Raw genomic sequence first — 27,332 nt, 5'->3', positions numbered from 1 at the left:
CACCGAATGGTTATTCTGAAGTAAATGTATCATTACTTTCTTATAAAATAGCCTACCTTTTGATGTTAATTCATGTTCATTATGTACTATAGTAGTAAAGAGAAAAATATAATGGCGTTTGGCAGATGTGCCTTTAACACTACTGTGTTGCTGAGACGAGCACTGTTTGAAACTCTTTCTTCCACTAAAACTCGGATTTGCATCGTCTCAGTTTAATAGTCTACGTGAACATAAAACATGTGATCGCAAAACAAATCAGGAAAAAGGCATTGCATACAAATTTTTAAGTAACGACACGTAAATACATTTAGGCTAGTCGCCAGTGGAGACCTCAGCAAAAATTTCACTCGCAAATTAATATTTATGTTCACAAATACGGCCGCTTTAGTCGCAGTCTGGAGCCCTGAGAGAGCTACTGTCCTCAGCAGGTTGTAAGTGTACCTCTCTAGCCCAGGCTGGTTTGTTGTTCTCTAGGTTCTTGCTGTAGTGGTACATCTGTGGTTTCTTGTCTTGTTGCTGCTGCTGCTGCAGTGAGACGAGGTATGCGTGCTCCTGCTGCAGCTGTCTCTGAAGTCTTTCTGACTGTCTCTGCTCCTCCAGCTGTTTACGCTTATACTCCTACACACACATGAACAAACAATTAATACCTTATTAACTAGCAAACAGTGACTACTGGAATTGCAGGCACCAAAAAAAAAAAAAAAAGTTACATAGCACAGCACACTGTCACATGCATGAATACCCACACACAAACAAAAATGTAAAACATATGCCCCTTCCCAACATGCAAATTAAATAATTATGAATTAATTAATGAATAATTACACACAAAACATGATTATTTGAGTTTTACATGGTACAAAGTGTTTACTGCTAAACTGAACAAAGAAAGAAAAACAATCCTTAGCTGTACTGTACAATTCTTTCCTCAAAGATTTAATGCAATTGAACAATTTGTAAAAAAGGATGTAGTGTATTGGGTACACAGAGATATACTTATTGTGTGTAATTATGTCATGTTGCATATTGATATTTTGACCGTATCCCCAATTAAACTGTAAATTTAAAATGAAACCAATCCAAGCACTATAAACAATCAAATCAACCCGTCATGATACACTGACTAAAACACACACAGGGTTTTGACACATAAATGAGCCAAGTTTGATGGGTTTCACTTTAGTAAAGGTTCTTGTGCTTTAGAACAGGGGTCTAAATCAGGTTTATACTTCTCCAGGACCCAAAAATCCCCTCAGACCCCAGAAGGTTGAACCTGTTTGGGGTCTGTAGCTAGATTTCCGTTTTTTGTTTTTTTTCAAGAATCCTGAAAAAAATGTATCACGGTCTCCACAAATACATTAAGTGGCAATAAAAAAAAAAACATTTCTTGAGCTTTGACATCACAGGAATAATTTACATTTTACATACAGTGGGTACGGAAAGTATTCAGACCCCCTTAAATTTTTCACTCTTTGTTATATTGCAGCCATTTGCTAAAATCATTTAAGTTCATTTTTTTCCCTCATTAATGTACACACAGCACCCCATATTGACAGAAAAACACAGAATTGTTGACATTTTTGCAGATTTATTAAAAAGAAAAACTGAAATATCACATGGTCCTAAGTATTCAGACCCTTTGCTCAGTATTTAGTAGAAGCACCCTTTGATCTAATACAGCCATGAGTCTTTTGGGAAAGATGCAACAAGTTTTTCACACCTGGATTTGGGGATCCTCTGCCATTCCTCCTTGCAGATCCTCTCCAGTTCTGTCAGGTTGGATGGTAGCGTTGGTGGACAGCCATTTTAGGTCTCTCCAGAGATGCTCAATTGGGTTTAAGTCAGGGCTCTGGCTGGGCCATTCAAGAACAGTCACGGAGTTGTTGTGAAGCCACTCCTTCGTTATTTTAGCTGTGTGCTTAGGGTCATTGTCTTGTTGGAAGGTAAACCTTCGGCCCAGTCTGAGGTCCTGAGCACTCTGGAGAAGGTTTTCGTCCAGGATATCCCTGTACTTGGCCGCATTCATCTTTCCCTCGATTGCAACCAGTCGTCCTGTCCCTGCAGCTGAAAAACACCCCCACAGCATGATGCTGCCACCACCATGCTTCACTGTTGGGACTGTATTGGACAGGTGATGAGCAGTGCCTGGTTTTCTCCACACATGCCAAAAAGTTCTATCTTGGTCTCATCAGACCAGAGAATCTTATTCAGGTGTTTTTTAGCAAACTCCATGCAGGCTTTCATGTGTCTTGCACTGAGGAGAGGCTTCCGTCGGGCCACTCTGCCATAAAGCCCCGACTGGTGGAGGGCTGCAGTGATGGTTGACTTTCTACAACTTTCTCCCATCTCCCGACTGCATCTCTGGAGCTCAGCCACAGTGATCTTTGGGTTCTTCTTTACCTCTCTCACCAAGGCTCTTCTCCCCTGATAGCTCAGTTTGGCGGACGGCCAGCTCTAGGAAGGGTTCTGGTCGTCCCAAACGCCTTCCATTTAAGGATTATGGAGGCCACTGTGCTCTTAGGAACCTTAAGTGCAGCAGAAATTTTTTGTAACCTTGGCCAGATCTGTGCCTTGCCACAATTCTGTCTCTGAGCTCTTCAGGCAGTTCCTTTGACCTCATGATTCTCATTTGCTCTGACATGCACTGTGAGCTGTAAGGTCTTATATAGACAGGTGTGTGGCTTTCCTAATCAAGTCCAATCAGTATAATCAAACACAGCTGGACTCAAATGAAGGTGTAGAACCATCTCAAGGATGATCAGAAGAAATGGACAGCACCTGAGTTAAATATATGAGTGTCACAGCAAAGGGTCTGAATACTTAGGACCATGTGATATTTCAGTTTTTCTTTTTAATAAATCTGCAAAATGTCAACAATTCTGTGTTTTTCTGTCAATATGGGGTGCTGTGTGTACATTAATGAGGAAAAAATGAACTTAAATGATTTTAGCAAATGGCTGCAATATAACAGAGTGAAAAATTTAAGGGGGTCTGAATACTTTCCGTACCCACTGTATATTCAAATAGAAGCAGTTACTTTAAATTTATAATAATATTCACATTATTACTGTTTTTTTTGACCAAATAAATGCAGCCTTGGTAAGGATAAGATATTTTCATATATATTAAGCCCCGTTTCCAATGCAGCAACTTTCCCCAGGAACTAGGGACTTAGGGCCGGTACTCGGTGTGTTTCCACCGCAGGAACCAGGATCTAAAAGTTCCGGGTAAAAATTTGCCCCTCACAAAGTCCCTGCTCACGAGGTAGTACTTTTTCAAAAGTCCGGAACTTTTGGGGGCGGGACTTGGGCGCTGAACGCGCTGATTGGTTGAGTTCACGCAGCACTGTATTTCAACCGCCATTCGCATCATTTTTAAAAAATACTACTGTTATCGTGTAATGAAATGTAGTTTTAAAAGTATTTCAGGCGAGAATGTAGTTGTTTAAAACTCAAATCTGCAGTTTATTTATAAAGACACAGCCTATTTGAAAACTTGCGTTGCTGATTTCGGAGACATGAGATCCATGCGATCAGCGGCTGCTCAGTGCTCATGTTTCCTGATGAGAGCAGCCTCAACTCGGCTAGTCCTTCTGACATTTGCCGCTGGCTCTGATGTCTCTGTAGTGGTTAAACATAAGATATTTCGTTTTGGGTAAGTCTAACAGGTAATCTTTGGTCTTTATTCTATTAATATGTTAAAATGAAAATGAAGAGAGGGAATCCTGTTCGCTATAATATTTTGTTTCATTGTGATGTATGTATGTTCCTTGAACTACATTTCTGCGGCTATTAATATGTTTAATTGAAAACGAAAAGAGGAAGCGGTGTTTGATATTATATTTCATCTTATTGTAAATACAGTGAGGAAAACTGCAGTAGCCAAGGCTAGCTGATCAAGTAGCCTACGCTGGTCTTTGCAGAATTACCGTCATCACGTCCGCGGGAGTTCACACTCCTGAGTTGAACTCGCGAAGTCCAAACTACCGAGGATGCAAGTCTGAAATTTGCGCAACATTACATATTGCGTTATGTTATACATTAGACCGCGATGGAAACGCAGACAGCAACAGGTCTGGGGGGTGTGGTTCCTGAGAAAAAAAGTTCCTGGGACAAATTGTTCCAGGAAATGTCGGTGGAAAAGCGGCTTTAAACATACTGTAACATATTCAGTACCATAACTAACTCAAATGTACTTACATACTCGATTTTAATGCTTTCATTGCAGAGTCATTAACATATTTAAATAATTATTTACAAAGTACAAGGTCATATGCTCGCATATACATAACATTTTAAGTTTACTTATTGCTTTATTTTAATTTGCGAGGGTCAATGAAACATTTAGCTAAACTTGGGCTTCTTAGCTTTAGCTTTTTAACTTTAACTTAATACTGTATTGTCCTTCAATGCATATTTTCATAAAAATCAGTTTGAGACCAACCAATAATTGAAGACCCCTGCTCCAAATCTGTTCTAAATTCCCCACTCTGATACCAGCAGTCGTTTGATCATTAAAGCAGTATTTAAGGGTCCTGTAACATGAGACGCATCAAAACTGGCTGAGGACTGACAAGACCAAAGCAAAGAAACAGAGGGAAGAGAAAGAAAGGTGTGTGTTACCATTAGCAATGCCTGCTCCTGCAGTAATTGCTGCTGCAGTATCTCTAACTGCCGCTGCTCTTCCTCCAACTTATGTCTTATAAACTCCTATAGAGAGAGAGAAATGGGGAGCAGTGGAGCAAGAGGAGGAGGAAGAGACGGATCAGAATAGACTCAAAAGGATGGAATAAAAAGATATTTGAGGGAGTGGACAGATACACCTGTATGTGCAGCCTCCGAAGAAAGAGGCAGACATTTTAAAGAAGTGTTTCTGATGGGCTTTTTAAAATGGCTGAAGACACGGAGTGAAGAGATTTGTGCCACGCGCTTCATTCACCTTCCACGGTAGAGCCGTAACGTCACACCGCTTTATAATCTTAAAATGGCGCGCAGCGAGTGTTTACAAGTGAATCCTGTCACTCCGAGGAATGTGTTGCGTACGCGGTTGTTTTAAGCAGCACAACTGAAGGAAGAGTGATGTGAGGCATGTACATGTAAAGTCGTTTTGAAGAGTGTGTCCTGTGGCACACTGTGCACTAATTCATGCTGATTGGTCTTTTGTGTTTCTGTCAGTTGGATTGTATTGAATGTAGGGCTGCACACGGCTCACCCACACACACACACACACACACAGCGTTTGAGAGCCTGCTGCCATGGCAACCACTCCACAGACATTCCAGGGCCAGAGCTGTGCTGGGTGGAACACCCACGCTCTGCCGCGATTGGCCGGCCGGCTGCAGTTCTGTGGCGGTGATTGGTTACCTGCTCTCTCTCTGCCATCCTCCTGTCCTCCTCTCGTCTCATGTCATCGAGTCTCCGGTGAGGAGCTTTATCCTGTTGCTGCCGCACCATCTCTCTCTCCTTCCTCTGTTGCTGTGCATGCGTGCGTGTGAGAGAGAGAGAAGAGAGTGTGAGTCACTTCAACATATTTGGCTGAAATAATAAGAGCCTTCCTGTTGCTAAAAATCATCTAATGCTTTTGAGAGGGGAAATTAAGGGGTAGAGGACGAGTAACAGCCAGAGAAAAGATTAAAATGAGAGAGCGCGAAAGTGACTAAGACACCGTTGTGGTGAGAGAGAGGGCGAATATAGTGATATTGGTGAGTCAGTGCACTGCGGCGCTGTGTTCAGTAGGTTAGTGGCTAGATGGTGCTGTGTGCTGGTGGCACCCTGTAAATGGCCTACACAGCATTTAACTTTGGACAACAAACCTAAATTCTAGCATTCCCAACACAAAGTCTGAGACCACTGGTGGAAAGTTATTTAATAATACATGCGTTTAAATTACAAATTATATAATTAGAATAACAATTAACTCCTCATGTTTGTGTAAATCTTGATGATCATGTTCTCCAAACATTATTTGAAAAAGTCCAAAGAAGATTCAATGTGCTTCAATGGAAGATCATCTGGCTATCTGTACAAAGAGTCACATTATCAATGACACAAACATACTAAGTATTATTATTATTATTCTTCATTACCGTTTAAAAGTTTGGAGTATGTAAGATTATTAAATATTTTCGGAAAAAGTCAAAACGGTAATAATGTGAAAGATTATTGCAATTGAAAATGCTTGAATAGATTTCAAAATGTATTCTTGTGATATCAAAGCTGAATTTTCAGAAACCATTATTCCAGTCTTCAGTGTCACATAATCCTGCAGAAATGTAATTCTAATGTGGTGATTTGATGCTCGAGAAACATTTCTTATTATCGATGTTGAAAGCACTTGTGCTGCTTAATGTTTTTTGGACACGTTTAAGAATTCTTTTAATAGAAAGTTTAAAAACAAAAAAAAACAACAGCATTTAATATAATAAAAGGGTCACACTTTATATTAAGTGGCCTTAACTACTATGTACTTATATAAAATAAGTACAATGTACTTATTGTGGTCATATTGTATTGTTTAAGGGTGGTTTAAGGTGTAAGGGATGGGTCAACAGTGTAATTATAAATGGAATTACAGATGGAATTACATATAGGTATTTTTAAAAATATAAGTACAATGTGAAAACATGCATGTACACAATAAGTGCATTGTTTCAAATTATTAATTTAAAATGCAAGTACACAGTAGTTAAGGCCACCTAATATAAAGTGGGGCCAATAAAAGTATTATAAATATAATATAATAACATATATACAAATAAATAAAAGTATTATTACACACCCCAAAAAAACATTTTTTAGTGGTAATGTATTATTAAATGAAAATATGGTCCCACTTTGTATTAAGTGGCCTTAACTACTAATGTACTTAAATTTAAATTAATAATTTGATACAATGCACTTCGAGTACATACATGTTTTTACATTGTACTTATATTTTAAAAATACATGCATGTAATTCCATCTGTAATTAACTTCTGTAATTACATTTATAGTTACACTGTTGACCCATCCCTTACACCTTAACCCAACCTTAAACCTACCCATACCACCAAACCTGTCCCTAACCTTACCCGTATCCCACCTCAATAGCAGGATGTGCTTTGCAATACAATAGGAACACAATAAGTACTTATTGTACTTATTTTTTGATGCAAGTACATAGTAGTTAAGGCCACTTAATACAAAGTGGTACCGAAAATATTTATTTTAGCCCAAAATATTTCTCTCTCATATTTTCAATGTGGTCTCAGATTTGTGTACCCTACTATATATAGTTAATTTTGTGCTGTATTCTGTAGCCCCCAGCAAACATGTCTTGATCCCACATGGACTTGATTTAATTAGCTTAGCCGTAAGGGGCTTGACTTTGAGAATCTCTCTTAGAGTATAAAAGCAGACATGAATATAATGGCTCATGATGCTTAGTACATAACAAATACACACACTCCTTTGTGTTGTGACCTACTCATCACCCCGTGTCTCACTCAGCTAATGCAGTGCTAATCAGCCATTGTGTCCTTTTACAGACATTCAGTGACAATGACCGCTCAAACTAATTCAATTAAAAGTTTGACTTTGCACAGTAGTTCTCACTCATTTAACTTGCTCGTCTCTCTAAAATATACCTATATGCATGTCACAAAATTCCGCAAATACTTTCCTCTGTTCATTCTAATGAACAGAGTGCAGCTCTAGATAAGAGAAAAATGTTCAGCAGTTCAAACCAACACTGCTGTAAAACTGTCTCTGAAGTATGTTTTATTTAAAACATCATGGAGTATTCTAGGAGAGGAGATACAATTTAAAATTCCTCAATGATTACATCAGCAAACAACGAAAACTGTGCCATTATTTACTCATCCTCATTCTGAAACTGTACCACCTTTCAAGAACATACATTATGAAAGCAAATAAAGACTAGGACTTTTACACTTCTGGAAGGTTGCAAACACCATACAAGTATTATAAAAGTGGTTCAAACTTGTCTTCCAAAGTCATATGAGTGATGAATAGATTTAGATTTAAGTCATTTTGGAGATCAACAGTCCTTGTCATTTATTCATTTACATTATAATGAAAGAGTTGACCAAGAATTTATTTTTGCACTCCACGAAGGAAAGGAAGTGAGCATAATTTCTGATGAACTTTCACAACAATCTTTCCAACAAAAAAAATTTGTCAAGTATGTTTATATTGACACCTTACATGATTGGCACTCTTCCCTTGTCATTTCCTGTTAGAAAAGAGATCATGTGTAAGACGCATACCTCCTCCAAGCGACGCCTCTGTTCTTTCTGCTCCTCTATCCGCTTCTGTCGGTCATGCAGCAGCTGGCGTTTGTGCTCCTCGGGGTCTCTGCGCTGAGCGGCGAGCTGCGCCTGCTGTCTTTTTAAGGCCTCTGAGCGCTCCTTATTCTCCTGCTGCAGCCGCAGGAAATCCCTCCGCAACGTCGACTCACCAGGAACATTCAAAATAGAGCTTCACACAGACATAAACAGAATTCAAGAAGTATTAGCAGATACAAACACAGTTCAGAGCAGAGGCTGGGCAGTGAAGACGAAGTTCCGTGGTTTTCAAGAAGGACTGTGCAGCACGTTCATTTCTTTCTCAGGTACATCAGTGTCATGTACTTATGTGCAAATGAGTTTAAGGATTGAATAATATGGTTTAATGGAGGAACCGTCTATGCAGATAAAACAGTTCCCTAAACAAATTCATTAAGGGTGAAAGAGTAACTTCTACCCACAATTACAAAAATAACAAATCACTTCCAAATAGCAGATGTCATGTTTTGACAGGAAAGTCCCGCCTCAAACAAACAAAAGCTTACCTATTCTTGACTCATTCAGACATGTACAGACAAGTCCAACTCAAGTCTCAAATCTTTTCTCATACGTTTTTTTAGTCAAAAGATCATTTCATTTAAGTAAAGTCTCTATTAAGTTATGTACTAGTTCAATTAAAGTCTCAAATCTAGTTTGTCAAATCTCATGTCAGTTATCTACTAGTTTAAGTCTCAAGACAGTTATCAACAAGTTTAAGTTATCTTAAGTCAGTTAACTATTAGTGAGGTTTCAAGCAAATTTAGTTGCCAATTTGAATCAAATCTCAAGTGAAATGATCAATTTAAGTAACGTCTCAGGTCAATTATCTATCTAGTAGTTCAAGTCTAGTTTCAAAGTTTATCTAACAGGTTAATTTTCTAACAGTCAAGTCTCAGGTCAGTTATTCAGTAGTTTAAGTCAAGTTGCAAGTCAATTATCTCCTAGTATAATCAAGTCTAATAGTTAATTTTTCTAACAAGTTTTCTAACAAGTCAAGTTTCAGGTGAATTATCAAGTAGTTTAAGTCAAGTTGACCCTAAAGTTTCCGTCTCTAAACTGGGATATGAGAACATCATAAAAGTTAGTGAGTGAACACTAAATGTCAATAACATTGCAATTAAAATCTTCTGGGGGAGTTTCTGCAGGATTGTGTAGTGCTATGTAGGGTTGTGTAAACACAGATGCTGCCGTGTTTACCTGGATTCTCTCTCATCTCCTCTGTTCTCATCTTCTTCATCACTACCGCTGTACTCATACTCGGTCTCCTCTGAGAGGAATCAAGACAAAATGAGAAAGAGAGAGACAGAGCGAGGGAGAGGAGGGCAGGAAAATAACAAAAAGGCTTTAGGCATTAATATAATATGGCTAAACACAGTTTATGCAGACTGCAGCACTTTTAGAGTCTAAATCATCTGCACTCTTCCTTAACTGATACTGTATGCGCTCTAATAACACTGCTGAAGGCTGCTGGCTGGATGCTTCGATTTTTAGCTGTTCCTTGTTCTTCATATCCAAAAAGAAACATAATTCAAGCCCAACTGTGCTATTTGATTACACTACTGACCACAGATCTCACGACTTACTCTAAGCTACGCGAGTTATGTACAAGCACCACTTTTGCGGTCCAAGTCAAAGATGAGCTCTGATTGGATGGGAGTTTTAGTGGCCTCACTGTACAAAGGCAAGTAAACAAACTTCATTAAACATTCTGTTCCACCACAGAGCTCTGGTGTGCGAATGGATGGATACATACTAATCTATAGTCCCAGAGGAGCCCCTGCATCTATCCTGACTCTTAAAACAAAACTAATTCAAAAACTGGATTAATTAAACACTTAGAAAAAGCTCTACTGTTCTTGTCTATAATCATTTGTTAAGACATGCAACAACACACATACACATACCTTTTTCACCGCGTTTCTTGCGTGTGCGGTCGATGTGATCTTTGAGCTGGATGCGGACTTGTCTCTCAGTGGGCTGGTCTCTGATAAACGAGTGCTTCAGCAGCTGCTCTGTGGATGGACGACTCGGATACGACTTCACAAGACAGCCCTCGATGAAGTCAATAAACTTCTTAGACCTGAAAGAGACAGTAAAACATGCAAGAAATTAATGTATTAGCAGAAAAATAAATTCAAGAAACCCCGATTATGGAATGCTGTTGTACTGGGCAATAGGGAATACCCTACAGGCCTCAGGCCAGTGCGAAAGCTTTTCAGGCCAGTTGGTGGTACAGCTGCATTGACACTACATCACTCGTAGACAAAGTAAATTTCTTTTTATGCCATGAAAACACAGGGTTTTCTGTTACATATGAAATACTTGTTGCTACGAATTCTACTGATTTCTAGGTCCCTAATCACAAAGGTAAAGTCAGCTGGCTAACACAGATGAAATGCTGTTAAAAATAGGCTAATAAGTTGTGACATTCTTGGAACCTGCAGTGAGTTAAACACATTTAATGACAAAATGAATACACCATTTGTGTTTGGGGATTTTTTTTGATGCTTTTGAAAGAAGTCTCTTATGTTCTTAAACCGTAATAATGTGAAATATTATTACAATTTAAAATAATGGTTTTATATTTGAATGTGTGTTGGCGAAGATGAATTTTCAACAGCCATTACTCCAGTCTTCAGTGTCACATATGATGGTTTTGTGTTTGAGACATCTCTTTATTATCAATGTTAAAAACAGTTGTTGGTTAACATTTTTGAAAACTGTTCAAAAGAACAATATTTATTTGAAATAGAAATAGTGTAACATTATAATTGTTACTGTCACTTTCAATTTAATGCACTCCTTGCTGAATTAAAAGTATATTTGTTTTTATATAAAAATCTACTTTTAAGCAGTGTACATTAGATTTCTTCCTGACACAGTAAGAAACACTTTAAAATGTGAAAATATTGAAAGTTATATAATCATTGAGGAGTTTTTCTGGTTTAAAGAAAAAAAATGAACTCAAACAAAAACAAACAGAAAACAGGAAAAATAAGTATAAGAAATTGGCTGTTTTAAACAGTCAGGAAGTAACAAGGTTAATAAGACACAATGCCGTAAACTAAAACATGGCTGTCTTTAAATCCCAGCCCAACATATGCTCCATCTCTACTTCTTATAGCCAGCTGTTCAAGGGCAGGGCTCTGACCAGAAGAACTAAAATAACTCCAACCCAAAAACTAAATCACAGCATGCCAATATATGACAACTACAACCAGCCAACAGAAAAAAACTGATGAAATGAAGGAAGAAAGAGAAAGCATTGTGTGTCATACAAAAGCACTCTAAATGTGTGGAGATGTAGGTGGGTGTAAGAGCAAACACTGTAACTCCTGTCTGAGAAACATTATTAAACAAGGAATCCACATATGAGAAGAAACGCTATATGGATTGCAGCGATCATAAGTATGCAGTGCATGTATATATAGACAAGGGGAAAAAGGGAGGGAAGGAAGAAGGAAAATATAGCTTGATCTTAAAATAACAGCTGAGACAGTGTGTCCTCACCATTTCTTGGACTTCAGTTTAGGAGGAGGGTTCCGTGGGATAAGGAACAAAGCTCGCATGGGATGCATGTCACACAATGCTGAAGGAAAGAGCAGAGCAATCAAACACGCTGATAAAAGACTCTTTCACCCATGTGTCCAATTATCAGAGTAACTGACTCAAGAGGTGACAACAATTCATGAACGCAAGTAGAGCAGTGACTGGGTCGCTGCTACACGCTGTCCGTGTGAGCGGGTGACTCTGTGTCTGTGTGTGTGTGTGTGTGTGTGTGTGTGAGAGAGTGTGAGTGAGAGAGAGAGAAAACCTGACTAAGTGTCGTGCTGCATAAGTTATGACAATGGAGCACAGATCGACCACCACCTCTGATCTTCTTTTTCAGGAGTGTGAAATAATCACAAGAAATTGTGTTTAAATTGATGATTTACATCTAGGTAATCTACTAGGTACTGATTTATTTATTTTTTTACTTTTTAATATATATATATATTTTTTTTTTATTATTATGCCTTTTGTTTAACTGGCATAAAAGGAATGGGGAAGAGAGAGGTTTAGTATTATTGTTTGTTTTTTTGCCTGCTTTGTAAAACAATGCTTAAAGTAATTTATTTAAATTTTCTTATATACCATTGGAATCACTTTCTGAATTTTTTTTTTCCAGCCAGTATGTGAGAAAAACAATAACAGCCAATCAGAACCCATTGGACTTTAAAGAGCTTGAGCATTTAAAATGGTAGACGACAACTGTGCACTTATAAATAAACAGAACTTTTACCTCATAAGCCATGTATGTGCTTTGTGAGGAGTTGGATAATAAAAAAAGTTGACAACCTGAAAAGTTATCATCCATTACTTTCAACATTAATATAGTTTTAATTAAAAGTTACTGATGTAGATATAGCTCTTGGTGTAAATGGGCCTTCATTTCTGGTTGTCTAAAAAGCAGAGCTTTCACTGCTTACAGTATCACTCCGTTTGTATTTCGGACCAAAGTATGTGAACAGTATGATAAAAGCAATAACAGTTGATTTTGATTATTTTGATCCTTTTTTGATTATTAATTTAAAAGCAGGAGCTGTAATGGTGACTTCAATGTTAGTGTAATGCAGCCAGTACAAGGGACTGATATAAAGTATATACATAAGGTATATGTTCTTGTTCATAATAAGGCCTGGATCCACACTGTAATGTGAGGTTGCATCAGTAAACACAAACAGTGTACTTACGAGGTGCTCCTTCAGCCATCTCTATAGCGGTGATTCCCAGAGACCAGATATCACTCTGTTATGAAACAAAAAGATATATGCTATTGTACAACTGATGTGATATAAAAATAAGTAAATAAACACACAAACACACGCAATCAATAGAGGAATTGCAATTTTGTATCAAATAAAAATAAAGATCCAGTTTAAAAAAAAAAAAAAGTGAATAAAATTAAACATTTGTTTATTTTGCATTAACATTAATGCATATCATGAGCTTAAAAGTGGAAAACAAAAGAATGTTTCCACTAAATAGTAATATAGAAGAACCATTTCCTCTTCTGTACTCATTGAAACCAAATGACAGCACACATTCAAACCAACCAAAGAAAAAAAAGAAAAAAAGGTGTTGCATTGAGTATCACTTCACTAAATAATGACCAAGCTAAATATCACATATAAAAGGTTTTTATGGCGATTTTTATGGTTTTATGGTAAAAAGCTGGTGTTTGAACATTTATTGGTATTTATGAAAAGAAATCCAATGGTAATGGCTTTATATAATGTTAAATTTATATATTTGATATATATTGTCAATAATAGAGGCATCAGTATTGGTCTCAGAACCTGATAACAGGGCTTTGTGTGATCTCAACATACAGTAACAGCCACCATGAGAGGATGCAGCTAATTCTAGACCTGATAAACAGATTGTAATTTAATATACATTATATTAAAATTGACCATGCTTATTGACCCACACACAGGTGTACACAACCGTTCAAAAATTTTGACTTCTTTCGAAAAATCTGACCAACCCCAAACTGTTGAGCAGTGGTGTACATCAACAGTGAGAAGCTCATTTTACCCTATAATCATAGGTGGAGTCGGGATTCTCATCACAGGCAATGACTTCTGGGGCCATCCAGTACGGTGTGCCAATGAAAGTGTTTCTTCTGCCGACTGTACGATCCAGCTGTGCGCTCACCCCAAAGTCCACTACAGAGAGAGTGAGAAAAGAAGAAGCAATCAGACTCTGTAATATTACAGGACACTTTGTGCTTATAAACAATCTTATGAAACCTGTTGCGCAGCCCAAATGTTTATATTCATCTATGCTAATTCCCTCCCTCTCATACATGCAGGCACACTCTTCAACTTCCACCACACTCTCCCTCAGGTTGTGGTGTGTGAAGATATTTTTGTCATGGTGTCAGGCCTATATTAATGAGCTTCGGTGCTTTGCTCTAGTTGCTAAAAGATGATGTTCTCTAATCAGACAGGATATGGGCTAGACAACACACACACACACACTCAAGCACACAAAACAGAGCTACGCAAATCAAATATCACCACATCAGACAGCCCTGAATCAAAAACAAAGTTTATGAGAGACTCTGTTTTTCTTAGTGTGACAAGCAAATATCTCACTCACCGAGTTTAACCTCTGCGTTCTCTGTAAGCAGTACATTCTGTCCCTTGATGTCTCTGTGGATGACTTTATGAGCATGGAGGTGAGACAGACCCTGAGGAGAAGAGAGACAGTGTTTACTGGCTGTGCGACATTATATGCAATTACATGAAACTAAAAGATTAACTCAAGTAAGGCTGCAGTTAAGTGTCATGCGTCAGATATGTAATGAATATTGTTAGAGCTGGCATGAAACAAATTGTGATCCGTCTTGTAGGGCTGAACGATTAATCGAAATCAAATTGTAATCGCGTTTTGGCTTGATGCGATTATTGAATCGTAAAGGCTGTGATTTTTAATTAAATAAATATATGCACATTAAATACTTTAAATAAAATATTAAATACTGCTCATGTATGCACTGCGAGTTTGAGCTGCTTATAATGTGCATCTGAAAAAGCAACACACACCAAACATCCTCCCTATCTTAATAAGAAACGTTTATAAAACGGTTGTCAAACAAAAGAGAACATTTAATAAAATGATTTTACTCCACGACACCAATCAAGTTCATTTTCTGATCTGATGTGGTTTCTTATCACAGAATGAGGCAGTAAATATAACATTGGTTACTAACTTGAACTAATCAGTTCAAGCGTTTCTATATACTTTTTATTAAGTCACAGCGATAGCGAGAAGCTGCTCACTGCAGAGCAAACGGGTTTAGCTTACGTGGAGCTCCCGCTCGTTAGACGTCTAGGGTGAACAGCAAATGTAATTTGTGCCCAATGAGTGAAGCTAGCTCCACGCCATTAGATGTCCAGAGAGGAGTAGCTGGAAGAATCTGCAAGATTAATCTTTAATGAGCCGAAAAGAATGCACGTCACACCTCTGTTCATCAAATTGCACTGGCTACCAATAGCTGCTCGCATAAAGTTCAAGGCATTAATGTTTGCCTACAAAACCACCACTAGCTCTGCACCCCTTTACCTAAATTCATTACTTCAGACTTATGTGCCCTCTAGAAGCTTGTGTTCTGCAAGTGAACGACGCATTACTGTGCCATCCCAAAGAGGCACAAAATCACTTTCACAGACTTTTTCATTAACTGTTCCTATCTGGTGGAATGACCTGCCCAGCTCAATCAGAGCAGCTGAATCCTTAGCCATCTTCAAGAAACGGCTAAAAACACATTTCTATTTGACCCTCTAACTCTAGTATTCTCTATTCTAATTCTATTTTATCTAGCTTTCTTCTTCTTATTTAATAATAAAAAAAAAAAAAACACATCTACTTGTCATCTAAACTATCTACTTGTTTCTTTAAAAAAAAAAAACACTATGTTTATTTTTTTTCTATATTCTATCTACTCATTTTCTTTTAAAAAAATAAATAAATAAAAAACCTTGCTACGTGTACTGCGTTAGGCTAACCAAGCCTTGTCATAACACTTGCATGTTGTTGCTCTTTTGTTGGTTTTGATTGCTTCTATTGTCCTCATTTGTAAGTCGCTTTGGATAAAAGCGTCTGCTAAATGACTAAATGTAAATGTAAGTCATTTGACTCTGCAGTGAGTACCACTTGGCCACAGCTGGATACCACTGTCCATATTAGTGATTTCCTGGAATGTCATGAGTTCTATTACTTCTGTGATGCATATTTGAAGTTTCCGCACAAGGGCACCCTCTGGCTTACAGTATGATTGAAACAGACATTTCATGCGTTTAGCACTCAGTAAGGCACACTCAATCCTATTTTGAGCATACATAAGAAAAATAATACTTCTCTCTAAAGGAATTTGAGTAAACATGATAATCCTTTTTTTTCCAGTGTATAGAAGTGTACAGGAGTTTTGTTGTAAAAACCCTAAAAAAATCCTATAAAAATAGAAGAGAAGACGGGCTGTACGATTTGGGATTTAAAATGTTTAAATCCCAAATCGTGCAGCCCGTCTTCTCTTCTATCTTGTGACATATACAGGTTGCTGAGGGGAAGGATTATTGTCCCCCACTTGCACCAGAGCATGTCAACAGAGAGATGTCATTAGGGGACTTTATTGTTTTTGATTTAAGATTATGAGGGAATATGAATTTATAATAAACACAGCAAAAAAAAAAAAAAGAATTGTCCATTTTTATTTCATGGTAAATTCATTAGTCTTACTCTCAGTATTTCTCTGCAGATGTAAGCAATCCAGTCTTCTTTCAGGGAGTTGCCCTTTGTGTTCTTCACCAAGTCTGTTACTGAGCCGGCACCACAAAACTCCATCACCAACTAAACAAAAACAAACAAAAATTTACATATATCAAACTGCAACTTGATACAAGCTATTTTTTCCCCAGACCAACAAGGTCCATGACCTAAAAATGTAAAATTTTCATGCTAAACCATTTCCACTAATGACAAAGCGCAGCTATAATTTATCACTGTCTTGATGCAGGACTTTCTAGCAGGTCAGAAATCATAGGGTATGGTGGTGATCAGGTTTGAGGAAGCACAGACCCAGAGCTGGTCATCATGTCCGGGTGGACTCTTCTTCACGAAGGCTCCATAGTAGGTGGCGATGTTCCTATGGTGACTGTACTTCTTCAGCATGTTAATCTCAGCTTTGATTTCCTCCTCCTCTTCCTCAGTCACATCCATGACCTTTATGGCTGCCAGCTGACCCGTCTTAACATGACGACCCTGAGACAGAAATAATTTCAATAGCAAGTGGCATAGAAATTAATCATTTACACACTTAATTTGTTAATACACCACAATTAGCGTACTTTATGGCATACTTAATTTAGGATAATATGAAGCAGTAAGGCTTAAAAGTATTAAGAAAATCTATGAATATCCACTGCAGTTCACAAGATGGGGGAGGGGGGGTATGATTTTTTCCCCCAATTAATACTTCTATTTTGCAAGAAGGCATTAAATTGATCCAAAGTGACAGTAAAGATTACATACAGTTTCTACTAATCAAAGAAAAAAAAAAAATTTCAGTAAGTTTAACAAAAATGTTAAGTAGCAACTGTTTTCAATAATAATAATAATAATAATAGTAATGTTTCTTGAAAACCAAATCAAATCATGTTTTGATTTCCAAAGGATTGTGTGATCACTAACATATATTCAAATATAAAACAGAAATTTAAGAAAAAAAAGTTTTTTGACAGATAGATAGATAGATAGATATATAGAGAGAGAGATTTCAAAAGATTACTGTATTTTTTTTGTCAAATAAACATTAGCTGTGTCCGAAATCACTCACTCGTTCACTCATTCACTAATCCCTATATAGTGTAAGGCAGTTGAGTGCACTATATTAGAAAGTAGTGAACGAAATGAAGTGAACGGATTCGGACGGTGACGTGTACACTGCGCGTGAGACTTGGCTGTTGCAAAAACATCTTAGATGTACTTTTATATGTACCTCATTTTAGAAAATAATATTAATAGCAATAACACTTAAAATGACTATTGTAATCAGCTTTGTGGTTTCATTGATGGTATATTAATTTGTTCTGTAATATGGTCATAATCATTAAATACTATTAAAATATTGTCAACAAAAATAAAGTCACATTAGCACATATTAATAATTTTATGTATTTATTGTTTATGATGACAATGGCCGTAGAGCGCCCTCAGGCGACTGTTAATTTGACATCAGAATGAATACACTACCAACGAACATTTTTTAAAATCCACCAAATTTATAATTTTTGTAAATTAAAGGGCATCTCTCATTCAAACTCGCTCGCTCCCGCTCTCTCTAACAGCTCGTCGGTTTTCCGCATTGGATTGTGGGAAATAGTGCTTCAGCGAGTGTACATCGGTTGTACACTCGAAATCAGAATGCATTGTGGGTAAAAAGTAGTGAACGAATGTAGGGAATGAAGTTGTTCACTCAGGATTCGGACAGCACTACAAAATGGCTGACACCCGACATAGTGCACTATATAGTGGACAGGGAGCGGTTTCGGACACAGCTATTGACTTAGCGAACAAAAAATATTAAGATATCTCATAGACCCTACTATGCAAAACCACTACTTCCAAAAAATTTCCTTTTTTTTGACTGAATTAATTATCAAATAATGTTATATTACACACACACACACACATACATATATATATATATATATATAACAGTATATTAGTTAACCACACAAAACTGCTGTAGTGAAAACATAGCAAAATGCCACAGGTAGATACATTGTATACACTGTCTATAAACTACATATTTAAAACAACACTAAATCTAAGTTGGATAGACTACTTCACTATCTCACTACTATCCATAAACTACTCATAAACCACAACCTTTATCACCTACAGTACACACTCATTATACACAGTACATAAACTATAGCCTCAAACGACACATTTTCCAAACAATACAGCCTGAAGTATAAATTACACCCTACACACTTTTTAAAGAAGGCTCATGTCATACATTGCAATAATTACAGAGGTCTGTAGGGTTAAAATCACTACATGAGCCTGTAAGAATAAAGACTTATTACACACTACATGTCACATGGTTTCTTAAAAGCATGTATTTTTCTATGTTAAGATACCATTCCCAGCTTAATATGCAGACTATATGCAAGTCATTTGTAGAATGATTTATCAAAAAATAAAAAATAAATCAACCAATGGTTCAACCAGTGAAGTGAGCTTGGGGCAGGACTATCTGTTTAACTGCCCAATATGAAATGAGGAGAGTTTTGGGGAAATCTGGTTGAATGCAGCATTATGTTTCCAATTCTGTTTGGTTACACTAGTGGTGAGGAAATGACACAATTCAGCTTTAAACAGTGAAAATCGTCTGCATTCAGGCTGTTCTTCATTCACTTTTTCTCTGTCACCTTCCTCCCCTCATCCAGGAGTCTTTATCTCAACGCGAGTATTGACAGGTCTGAGCACAGCTGCAGTGATCTGAGTTACACTGTGTTATTGCACCACGCTGAGTGTGCAATGACATTCTCACACATGCCCTCACGTACACATGCACACAACTGCTTTAAACCACTTCTGTCCTGTTACTCATGTACCAGCAGCAGCATCTCTAATCCATCTCCCACTGAACCCTTCATTGCTCTCACTTTCAAACACACATGGCTCCTAACTCGATTCTTCTAAGAGCATAAATGGGAGTTTTATTTACAATTTGAGGAGCCATCTATTATTGCGGAGTAACAATAGGATAACATTTACTCCTAATAAAACACTACTGTCGCTCTTCCTCTTGCCCTGCATCTCTGTCTCACCTTGTACACTTGTCCGTAGGTGCCGTTGCCCACAACCTCCACCAGCTCGAAGATCCCTGCTGGGTCCTGGAAGAGAAAGACCATTTTTAGAATGGTAAAATCATTCAATCATGCAAATCCTCCAAAGTGAAGATGATTTGGATTTATTCTGCAATAGTTCTGTCTAATGCCAAAAAAACCTTTGAGGCTTAGACCAGAAACATATTTTATGCAAGAATGCGATGTGTACTTATTGCATTGGTCTGGCAATAACAAGGAGAAGGTAGAGTTACCTTCAAAAGTCTGTGCCATTAAAACTTCTTAAATAAAAGTTGAATGTATTTTTCCAAATATTTATTCTTTAAATATATTAATAGAACTGTTCAAGTTCCATTAGGTAACTGGAATATTTAAGAGGAATCAGAATCATTCAATAAAGTCGTGATGAAGTGGTGACAGATCATTTATTTTCCTATTGTGACACACATCCAAGTGAAAAGGATTACTGAAAAATAAAATAAAATGCAGGACAGTGATTTGAACAAGAGCTTGAAGTCAACTGAAAGAAAGAGGTCAGGTATGAGCGATGAAATGAATAAATATTTTAAGGTAAAAGATAAAATAAAACCTAGACTTTTTTGAGCTGGAAAAAAAAGAATACAAAATACATTATGCTGCTAATATTAGTTATTTTTCCCTTGTGGCAATGCCTGAGAACGAATAAATTGTGTTCGGACAATTCAGAATGCTGCAAGACATGAAATAGATGGAGTGTAGATGGAATTTGCACTGGGTTTTATCAGTCAGAACTTCACTCTCTGTACTTTCTCAGTGAAATATACGGAAACTACATCATTTGAAGTGCACAATGATCAAGAAAAGAAATATTTCATATCTTCAATCAAGCTTATTTTGGAGATTATTTTTCTCTCTTACACAAATGGCTCCCTGCTGGCTCAGGATGGCAATGACAGAACCATTACCTGCTCAGCCATTGAGAAGAAGACAAAGCGTCATGTTTTAACAAACCCCAGGGTTTAAAAAGGGAATTTATGCAGTGTTGTTGTGTATTAAGAACCATTATGAAACTCTCTAGCAGCTTTATGTACCTCTTATGTGCGGCTTCAGCTGGGGAGCGCAGCCAAAAACTAGAATGAGTAGAGGGTTAAAAACAGCCAGCACAGCACATACACACACACACACACACAGTGTGATTCAATATGGCCTCGGTACAGCTCTGTGGGTGGACAAAGCTAACGTTCTTCCTAGCTCTCACACACATATACACACCACGATCATCTCGCTCTCATCTGCCTCCAACGACTGCAATGTTTTTTTCCTCTCACTCTCTTCATCTCTCTTTTTATGTCTTCCTCTCTTTCTCTCTCAAAGAGATCTGGAGTGGCGAGCTGTAAGCGAGCAACACGCTCTTATGTGAAACATCAGTAAGAGGCCGAATGGAAATGAGAACAAACACAAATAGGATTAAAAAAAAACAAGACAGTTTATAAAACAAAATAACATGTCATATCCAACATATATATATTTTAATGCCCTATATTATTAAAGCTGAGTTCACAAAGATCATCAAAGGAAATTAGTCTATACTCTAGAGAGCATCTGTCTCAGGGAGAAAGAGAGATGATACACAAGCAGTGAAATGAATAAGATGATAAACAGATAAGGCTTTCCCTGGAGAATAAAGGAGTACAAATTGAGAAAGGAACGACAGCGGGAAGGAAGGTTGGTGAAAAGGTTGCCTCTGGCTTTTCAAAGATTGCTAAACGACAGAATTTAAAATGAAAAATACAAGATAAATATGAGTCAGTCCGTAAAAAAGTGCGATCAATGGCAGGACAGAACATAAACTGCAGCATAGCGATTGAAAATGTGTCAGTGTTTGCTGAAAAACCCATATGAAACATACAGAAATGTCAAATCAAATTAGTCTAAAAAACCCATTTGAATACAAACTGTAACTGGCAAATAGTAAAGTGACTGGAATGTTTGACAAGGTGAGCTCATATAAATCTTATTCACTTACATATGTTTGTATGTCATGATCATTCTCTTCAATGTGTTTTAAGGATTATTCCTTTCAAAGCACAGGAAATTATGCTTGCATTATTACCATACATTACACATGACAACATTACAATGTACGTCATGTGTGATAAACCATCCAACTTCATTTTTTGATTATGCAACTGTATTAGTTCCTTCATGGATGTGCGACTAAGTTAACACAGCTAGACTACTTTACTATCTGCTACATAAAATACCCTCATAGACCAATTTAAGGTTGGAAAATGATAACAGTTGAGGAAATATTCTGAACAGCATGCAGCTATCTGACCAGGGATAAAGCCATTAGGCACTAAAGTAATGCCCATCAGATCCAGTATACGGTTATCAATATTTAAGCATTACTAGATCAAGTTACATCACTAACCTACAACCTCATGAATGTAGACACCAATAAACATCAAGAAAGATTTGCTCCTTGCCAGTGTACAGCAAACATCTGGCTTTATGCACAAGTGTTCTTCAGCTGCTCTATTCGACAGCTGGTTTTATATTCATCAGCCACTGACGAGGTTGTTAAATTTGTCAGATTTTTCTAGTCATGCATATTCATTACTTTGTGTTTACCCAATAGCTTAGATCATTACTAGTTAATATTTTAGTTTCTGTTATGATGTCATTAGCATTTATGTCTCATTTACATAAGCAACCCAACCATCAAATGGCTGCTGTTTTGATTATGTAAGAGACACATTTAAATACGATTTTACAAAATTCAGGAACTAGCAAATAACTTTACCTACTTCTATGCCAAGTTTGATGCTCTGGCAAGTCTAATGTTATTTAAAAGTGATCCTTACAAGAATGTAAACTGAGATGACCACAGGTGAACTGGAGAGCAGGTTGTTCTCAAGTTTAAAAACAATACAACGAAACTACAAACCACCTCGATCGTGTGCAATTCTGGCTAGAGAGCCACATGTAAGGCAGACCTCTTGTGATAGTCTAAATGTGTGTCTATAACAGCGTGTGAGAGACGTGGTATGTGGGTGTTATATAGGACAGCTATCAAACAATGAGCTCAAGTGAATCATCGTGCTCTTTCTCTCTCTCTAGGGGCAATATCAGATGCATCACACCCTGGAGAGCCGTGCCCAGGAACTCACTGTACCAACACACAAGACAGAAGGAAAGTTACGGCCGGAGCTCTAACGTTTATGGCTTATTCACAACCCCACTAACACGGTTAACTGCTTAAGTGTCAAAAGAGGGATGGACTGGGTCCTATACCGTTTACTTCCAGTCCACAAGGCTCAAATCAGTCGTTTAGGAAGGATCATGCATACCTTGGTATTCCTAAGCCACAGTTAAACTACCAGGGTTATTATCGTTTACTAAAACTATTAAAAATGCTTTTGTGCATTGAAATAAAGCTGGAACGTAAAAAATATGAATATTAGATGAAAAACTGGAAATGTTGCCTTGGCAACTAATTAAATGACTGGAGAATCTGGCATACATCATCAGAGAGAAATCTGTCATATGAAAGGAAGACGATTTCGAATGAGGCTAGATGACAGGTAAGTGCCATAAGTTTATGGTAAACTACTAACTGGAAAGAAATTAAACAAACTATAACAGAAATTAAAATCATTTAAACCTAAATAGCAATGTCTAAAAAATGAATAAAAATAAAACCACATAACAAAATTAACAAAAAATTTAAATGAAAAATGAAAATATAGAAGTAAATATAATTTTCACAAATATCAATTTAACACCAGACGTTTAATGTTTTGAATGACAGTGAATGTTTTAACCTTTATGAATGGCAGATAGGTTTCCTTATCTATATGCAGGAAATCACCTAATTAGTGAGCGTAATTAGCCCAAAGACACTGGATTAGCCACCTGCTAACATGCCACTAAGCTAGATGACTAGATTAGCCTTCTGCTCTCACATGAACTATTCTGGTATACAACATATGCTATATTTTATATTATATAATTTTTTTTTTAAGAAATAAATGAATACTTGTTATTATGAGATGCATTAAATTGATCCAATGTGACAGTACACATTTATAATATTTTATTTAAAATAAATGCTGTTCTTTTTGAACTTTCTATTTATCATAATCCTGCAAAAGATTTATCATGGTCTCCACAAACACACAATTTTATTTTTGTAATAAAATTTTTGAATATATTACTGGTTTTTTTTTTTTAAATCAAATAAATCCATCCTTAGTGACATTTAAAAAAACATTTTAAAAATCTGTCCCCAAACTTTTGAACAGTGGTGTATGAAGTAAGAGATTCATTGTTGCTAAAACATACTAGGCAGGTTTCCTTGCTAAAACAGACTTTGGTAAAGGATTATCATCTTCTTGCCATGAAGTCTGGATTAATGTCAAGATGATAATCTGCCCACGTCTGCATACTAACTGGGCAACTAATTTTCTCCCTTCCCAAAACTGACTCAATCTTTGCTGTAAAAATATCTGATATATCCATTAACCAAGACTTTCCAGCATCTGGCCTGCAGGGAATGTTGAGTTTTTGTCCAATAAATAAAATTAGAAGCCATAAAAAAAAACTAACAGTCCACTGAATCATTGTATCACATTTGTATTGTATGTAAACACAAAACGAGTGATGGCCTAAATAAAAAGCTACACTAATGTTTTGCAGGGTATTCCCCATACAACAAGAGAGCTATTCTAAGATTACAAAGCAAGCCTATTCAGTGTCAACACTTATTTGTAAGGTAGGCCCTCCCAAACCACAACTGTGCGTGTGAGGGACAGAGAAAGCTAGATTTACATACATACAGAAATACATAAACACTTCAGGCCTGGATTATTAGATTACACAATACAGGCCCAAGATTTAACTGCTCACAGAGCATAATCAATCACGAGCTAGTAAACCTTTAAGATTATTACTTAAAAGCTCGCTGATGTGTTTACACTATCCCTCATAGCCCATAATAATGGCACTGATCAGGCTGTTATGATTTGTTTGGGTGTGAAGGCCTCTGGCAGGTGCAGGCAGGTGAACGGTAACTCACCCGCAGGGCGGCCAGGTCGATGTCGTCCAGACTCCGCGTAGGTGCGTTTTCTGACATTTTTACAAGATTTCTGAAGGAAAATTAAAAAATAGGTACTCCAAAAGTGCAGCTACGACTGCGCTATTATTTTACCACAATGTTTATTTCAAGGGACAGTTCAGAAAAACTTGTGAGGTCCCTGGAGAAACATTTGGCTCATCCCCGCCGCGACCAGTTTAACCGACAACAGCTGCAGGATTTCTGACCATAAAATGTTTGTTTTTTCTTTACTGGAGAACAAAAGGTTCTTTAAGGCCAACTGATCCGGTTCTTCAGGCGAACGTTAGCCGGAGACGACCGAGAAATGCCTAGCGAGCATTTATCGATGATAAAGGCTGAGGTTGAGCCTATAATCCTGAAGATTGCATGACAACATTTACATGAGCTTGAGTCAGATGTGGCACACTGCGCTCCGTCTCTACACTCATTTTGGCAGCACTGCGTAAGTTAAGCCAAGCCTACCTCTGCCACAAACAGTAGATTAATATATACACGAGCCGTATAAATCACAAAATAGGTAAATCAAGAGGCAGAACTTCGCGATAAATCAGAAGCCGAGCTCCTAAACAGCGGCGCTCGTGATATCCGCGTCAATCTGCCTCTGCCGTCATGTTACGGCGCAACCCACGCACACGCCTTAAACGGGATTTCTGTGTGGATTTCGATGTCACTGCTCGGCTCAGTCAATGTCCACAGTTTTTAAAAGTCTCTGCAATGTGTACAGGATTGAAATGCGCAGTCCTGGTGTCAAAAATAAGAAGTGTTTACGTCGAATAATATTCCGTCCGCCTGGCAAACTTTCATTCCCTCCTGCCGTCAGTCAGCGGCACCTCCCGGTTGTGCGCAAAACCTCCGCCGATTTGTTGGAGAGAAAGAGAGGGGGAAGAACGGAAAACCATAAACAGTCCCTTGTTTTCAGCCCGGACCCTTTATGGCAACGACTGGTCACGATGCATACATAATATTTATTATTATTCAGATATTCCCTAACGAGTCGCCTCGGGAAACAACTCTGTCCTTTTGCTTATAACGCTGTATGTTTTGATGTGTCAGACTGAACTTCTCTCTCCTGTCTTGGTATGATCCTGATCCTACTTCTGCTGTCTGTGACGTCCCTCCTCTGCGAGAATACACAACACTGTTTTCCAGCCACTTTCCGTTTCTTTTCTTTTTTTCCTTTTTCCCCTCCCTCCTCACTCCCGTCTTCCTGGAGTGTTGAAGTGCTACGGTGCTGCAACAGGGACAAACTACCTTAATAAGCTAGTTACAATGGAGACAGGTGGAACCGGAGTAAAAACTCCCTAACTATTGCAACATCACACGTTCCCCTCCCCCCTATAATTTTGGATACTTTCAGCTGACTTCTACTGTCCACGTAGTAAGCTTACCTTTTATAATAAGTTATTTAAGTACTTCCCGTTTACCTTACCTAAGCCTACACCTCTTTAGCACTAATTTATTAAGATATAATTTAGTATGTTTATTAAAATTAACATTCTTTCATCATTTTCTCACCTCATTGCATCTATTACTTTCTTTCTACTGTAGAAATAAGTAACAAAATAAGATATTTTGGTTGTGTGTGTGTTTTCTTCCACATAATAGAAGTCAATGGTCAGCAAAATGGTTTGGTCACCAACATTCCTCAAAGTATCTTTTTTTTGCGTTCTGCAGGGGAAAAAACGTCAGGTTTGGAAGGACATGAGGGTGAGTAGCTTATATGATGACTGAATTTTCTTAAAACATTCTTAACTATCCCTTTAAGTGGTTTTCATTATACTGATGTGTTTTTCTTTTAATATACTAATAGTCTCCCTTAAATTTTTTCACTTCATTTATTTATTTATTTTCTGTTTCTGATTGAACTCATGTTCACATTTTTGTGTTGTTCGCTCTGTACAGTGACCTTGAGTTTAATAAAGGTGCTGTATAAATAATTTAACATTGTTGGCTAGTCCTCACTATGTAGGCAAAACGTTTTGTACAGCTATCTTTATATTGACTTGCCATAGACTTATATTGTTTTTGTACTAACCAAACGATATTTTCTATCCACTAACCTAAGCCTACCTCTCATAGAAAACTTTTTTGCACTTTTACATTTTTAGATAAACATCATGTAGTATTTTTAATGTTTTTTTCCCCATTGTAAATTTCAGGTTTTACTATCCTTGTAGAAATTACGTCCCCACAATGTAGGATAAACCTGTACACACACAAAAGACAAAGCATCTTATGTGAATTAATACATTTATTCAAATGGAGAACAGATGGAGGAAAATTAACAGTTTACAAACAACTGTGATATGTCACTTATAGTCATTAATCCAAACATAATGTTGTACATTTAGAAAAAAAAAGAAAAAAAAAAATCACTAATAAACCTTAGGGTAGCACCATTTCTGACAGGAATGAAAACAAGGCTGTGAGGGGAAAAAAAGTACAGTGTGTTCAATTGATTGTACTGTTTAACAAGCAATTTGTTTAGCTAACAATAAAAATCAGT

At 37.3% G+C, this 27,332-nt stretch overlaps 1 protein-coding gene across 6 annotated transcripts in view; it reads right to left on the bottom strand.

Moving 5' to 3' along the window:
* Window positions 1-26,138, bottom strand: part of mink1 (misshapen-like kinase 1) — a 45,714-nt gene extending 19,576 nt beyond the window's left edge. The window contains exons 1-14 of one of the 6 annotated variants that reach the window (XM_058774853.1): window positions 24,788-26,138; window positions 19,711-19,776; window positions 16,949-17,131; window positions 16,610-16,720; window positions 14,471-14,561; window positions 13,904-14,034; window positions 13,057-13,111; window positions 11,834-11,912; window positions 10,228-10,403; window positions 9,521-9,590; window positions 8,267-8,477; window positions 5,364-5,474; window positions 4,623-4,709; window positions 442-618 (exon numbers count right to left, since the gene is read on the bottom strand). In XM_058774853.1, the coding sequence (XP_058630836.1) occupies window positions 442-618; window positions 4,623-4,709; window positions 5,364-5,474; window positions 8,267-8,477; window positions 9,521-9,590; window positions 10,228-10,403; window positions 11,834-11,912; window positions 13,057-13,111; window positions 13,904-14,034; window positions 14,471-14,561; window positions 16,610-16,720; window positions 16,949-17,131; window positions 19,711-19,776; window positions 24,788-24,844 (1,605 nt within the window). In that variant the 5' untranslated portion in view covers window positions 24,845-26,138. Of the gene's footprint in view, window positions 1-441; window positions 619-4,622; window positions 4,710-5,363; window positions 5,475-8,266; window positions 8,478-9,520; window positions 9,591-10,227; window positions 10,404-11,833; window positions 11,913-13,056; window positions 13,112-13,903; window positions 14,035-14,470; window positions 14,562-16,609; window positions 16,721-16,948; window positions 17,132-19,710; window positions 19,777-20,979; window positions 21,053-24,787 lie in introns of those variants that run through there. The other 5 variants (XM_058774854.1, XM_058774858.1, XM_058774856.1 and 2 more) reach the window with 5 other exon arrangements.
* Between the last annotated feature and the right edge of the window lie 1,194 nt (window positions 26,139-27,332).

This window comes from Onychostoma macrolepis, chromosome 05 (assembly GCF_012432095.1).
Source record: "Onychostoma macrolepis isolate SWU-2019 chromosome 05, ASM1243209v1, whole genome shotgun sequence".
NCBI lineage: Eukaryota > Metazoa > Chordata > Actinopteri > Cypriniformes > Cyprinidae > Onychostoma > Onychostoma macrolepis.
The sequence above is the reverse complement of the archived record's forward strand: the minus strand, read 5'-3'. Positions and strand labels throughout refer to the sequence as shown.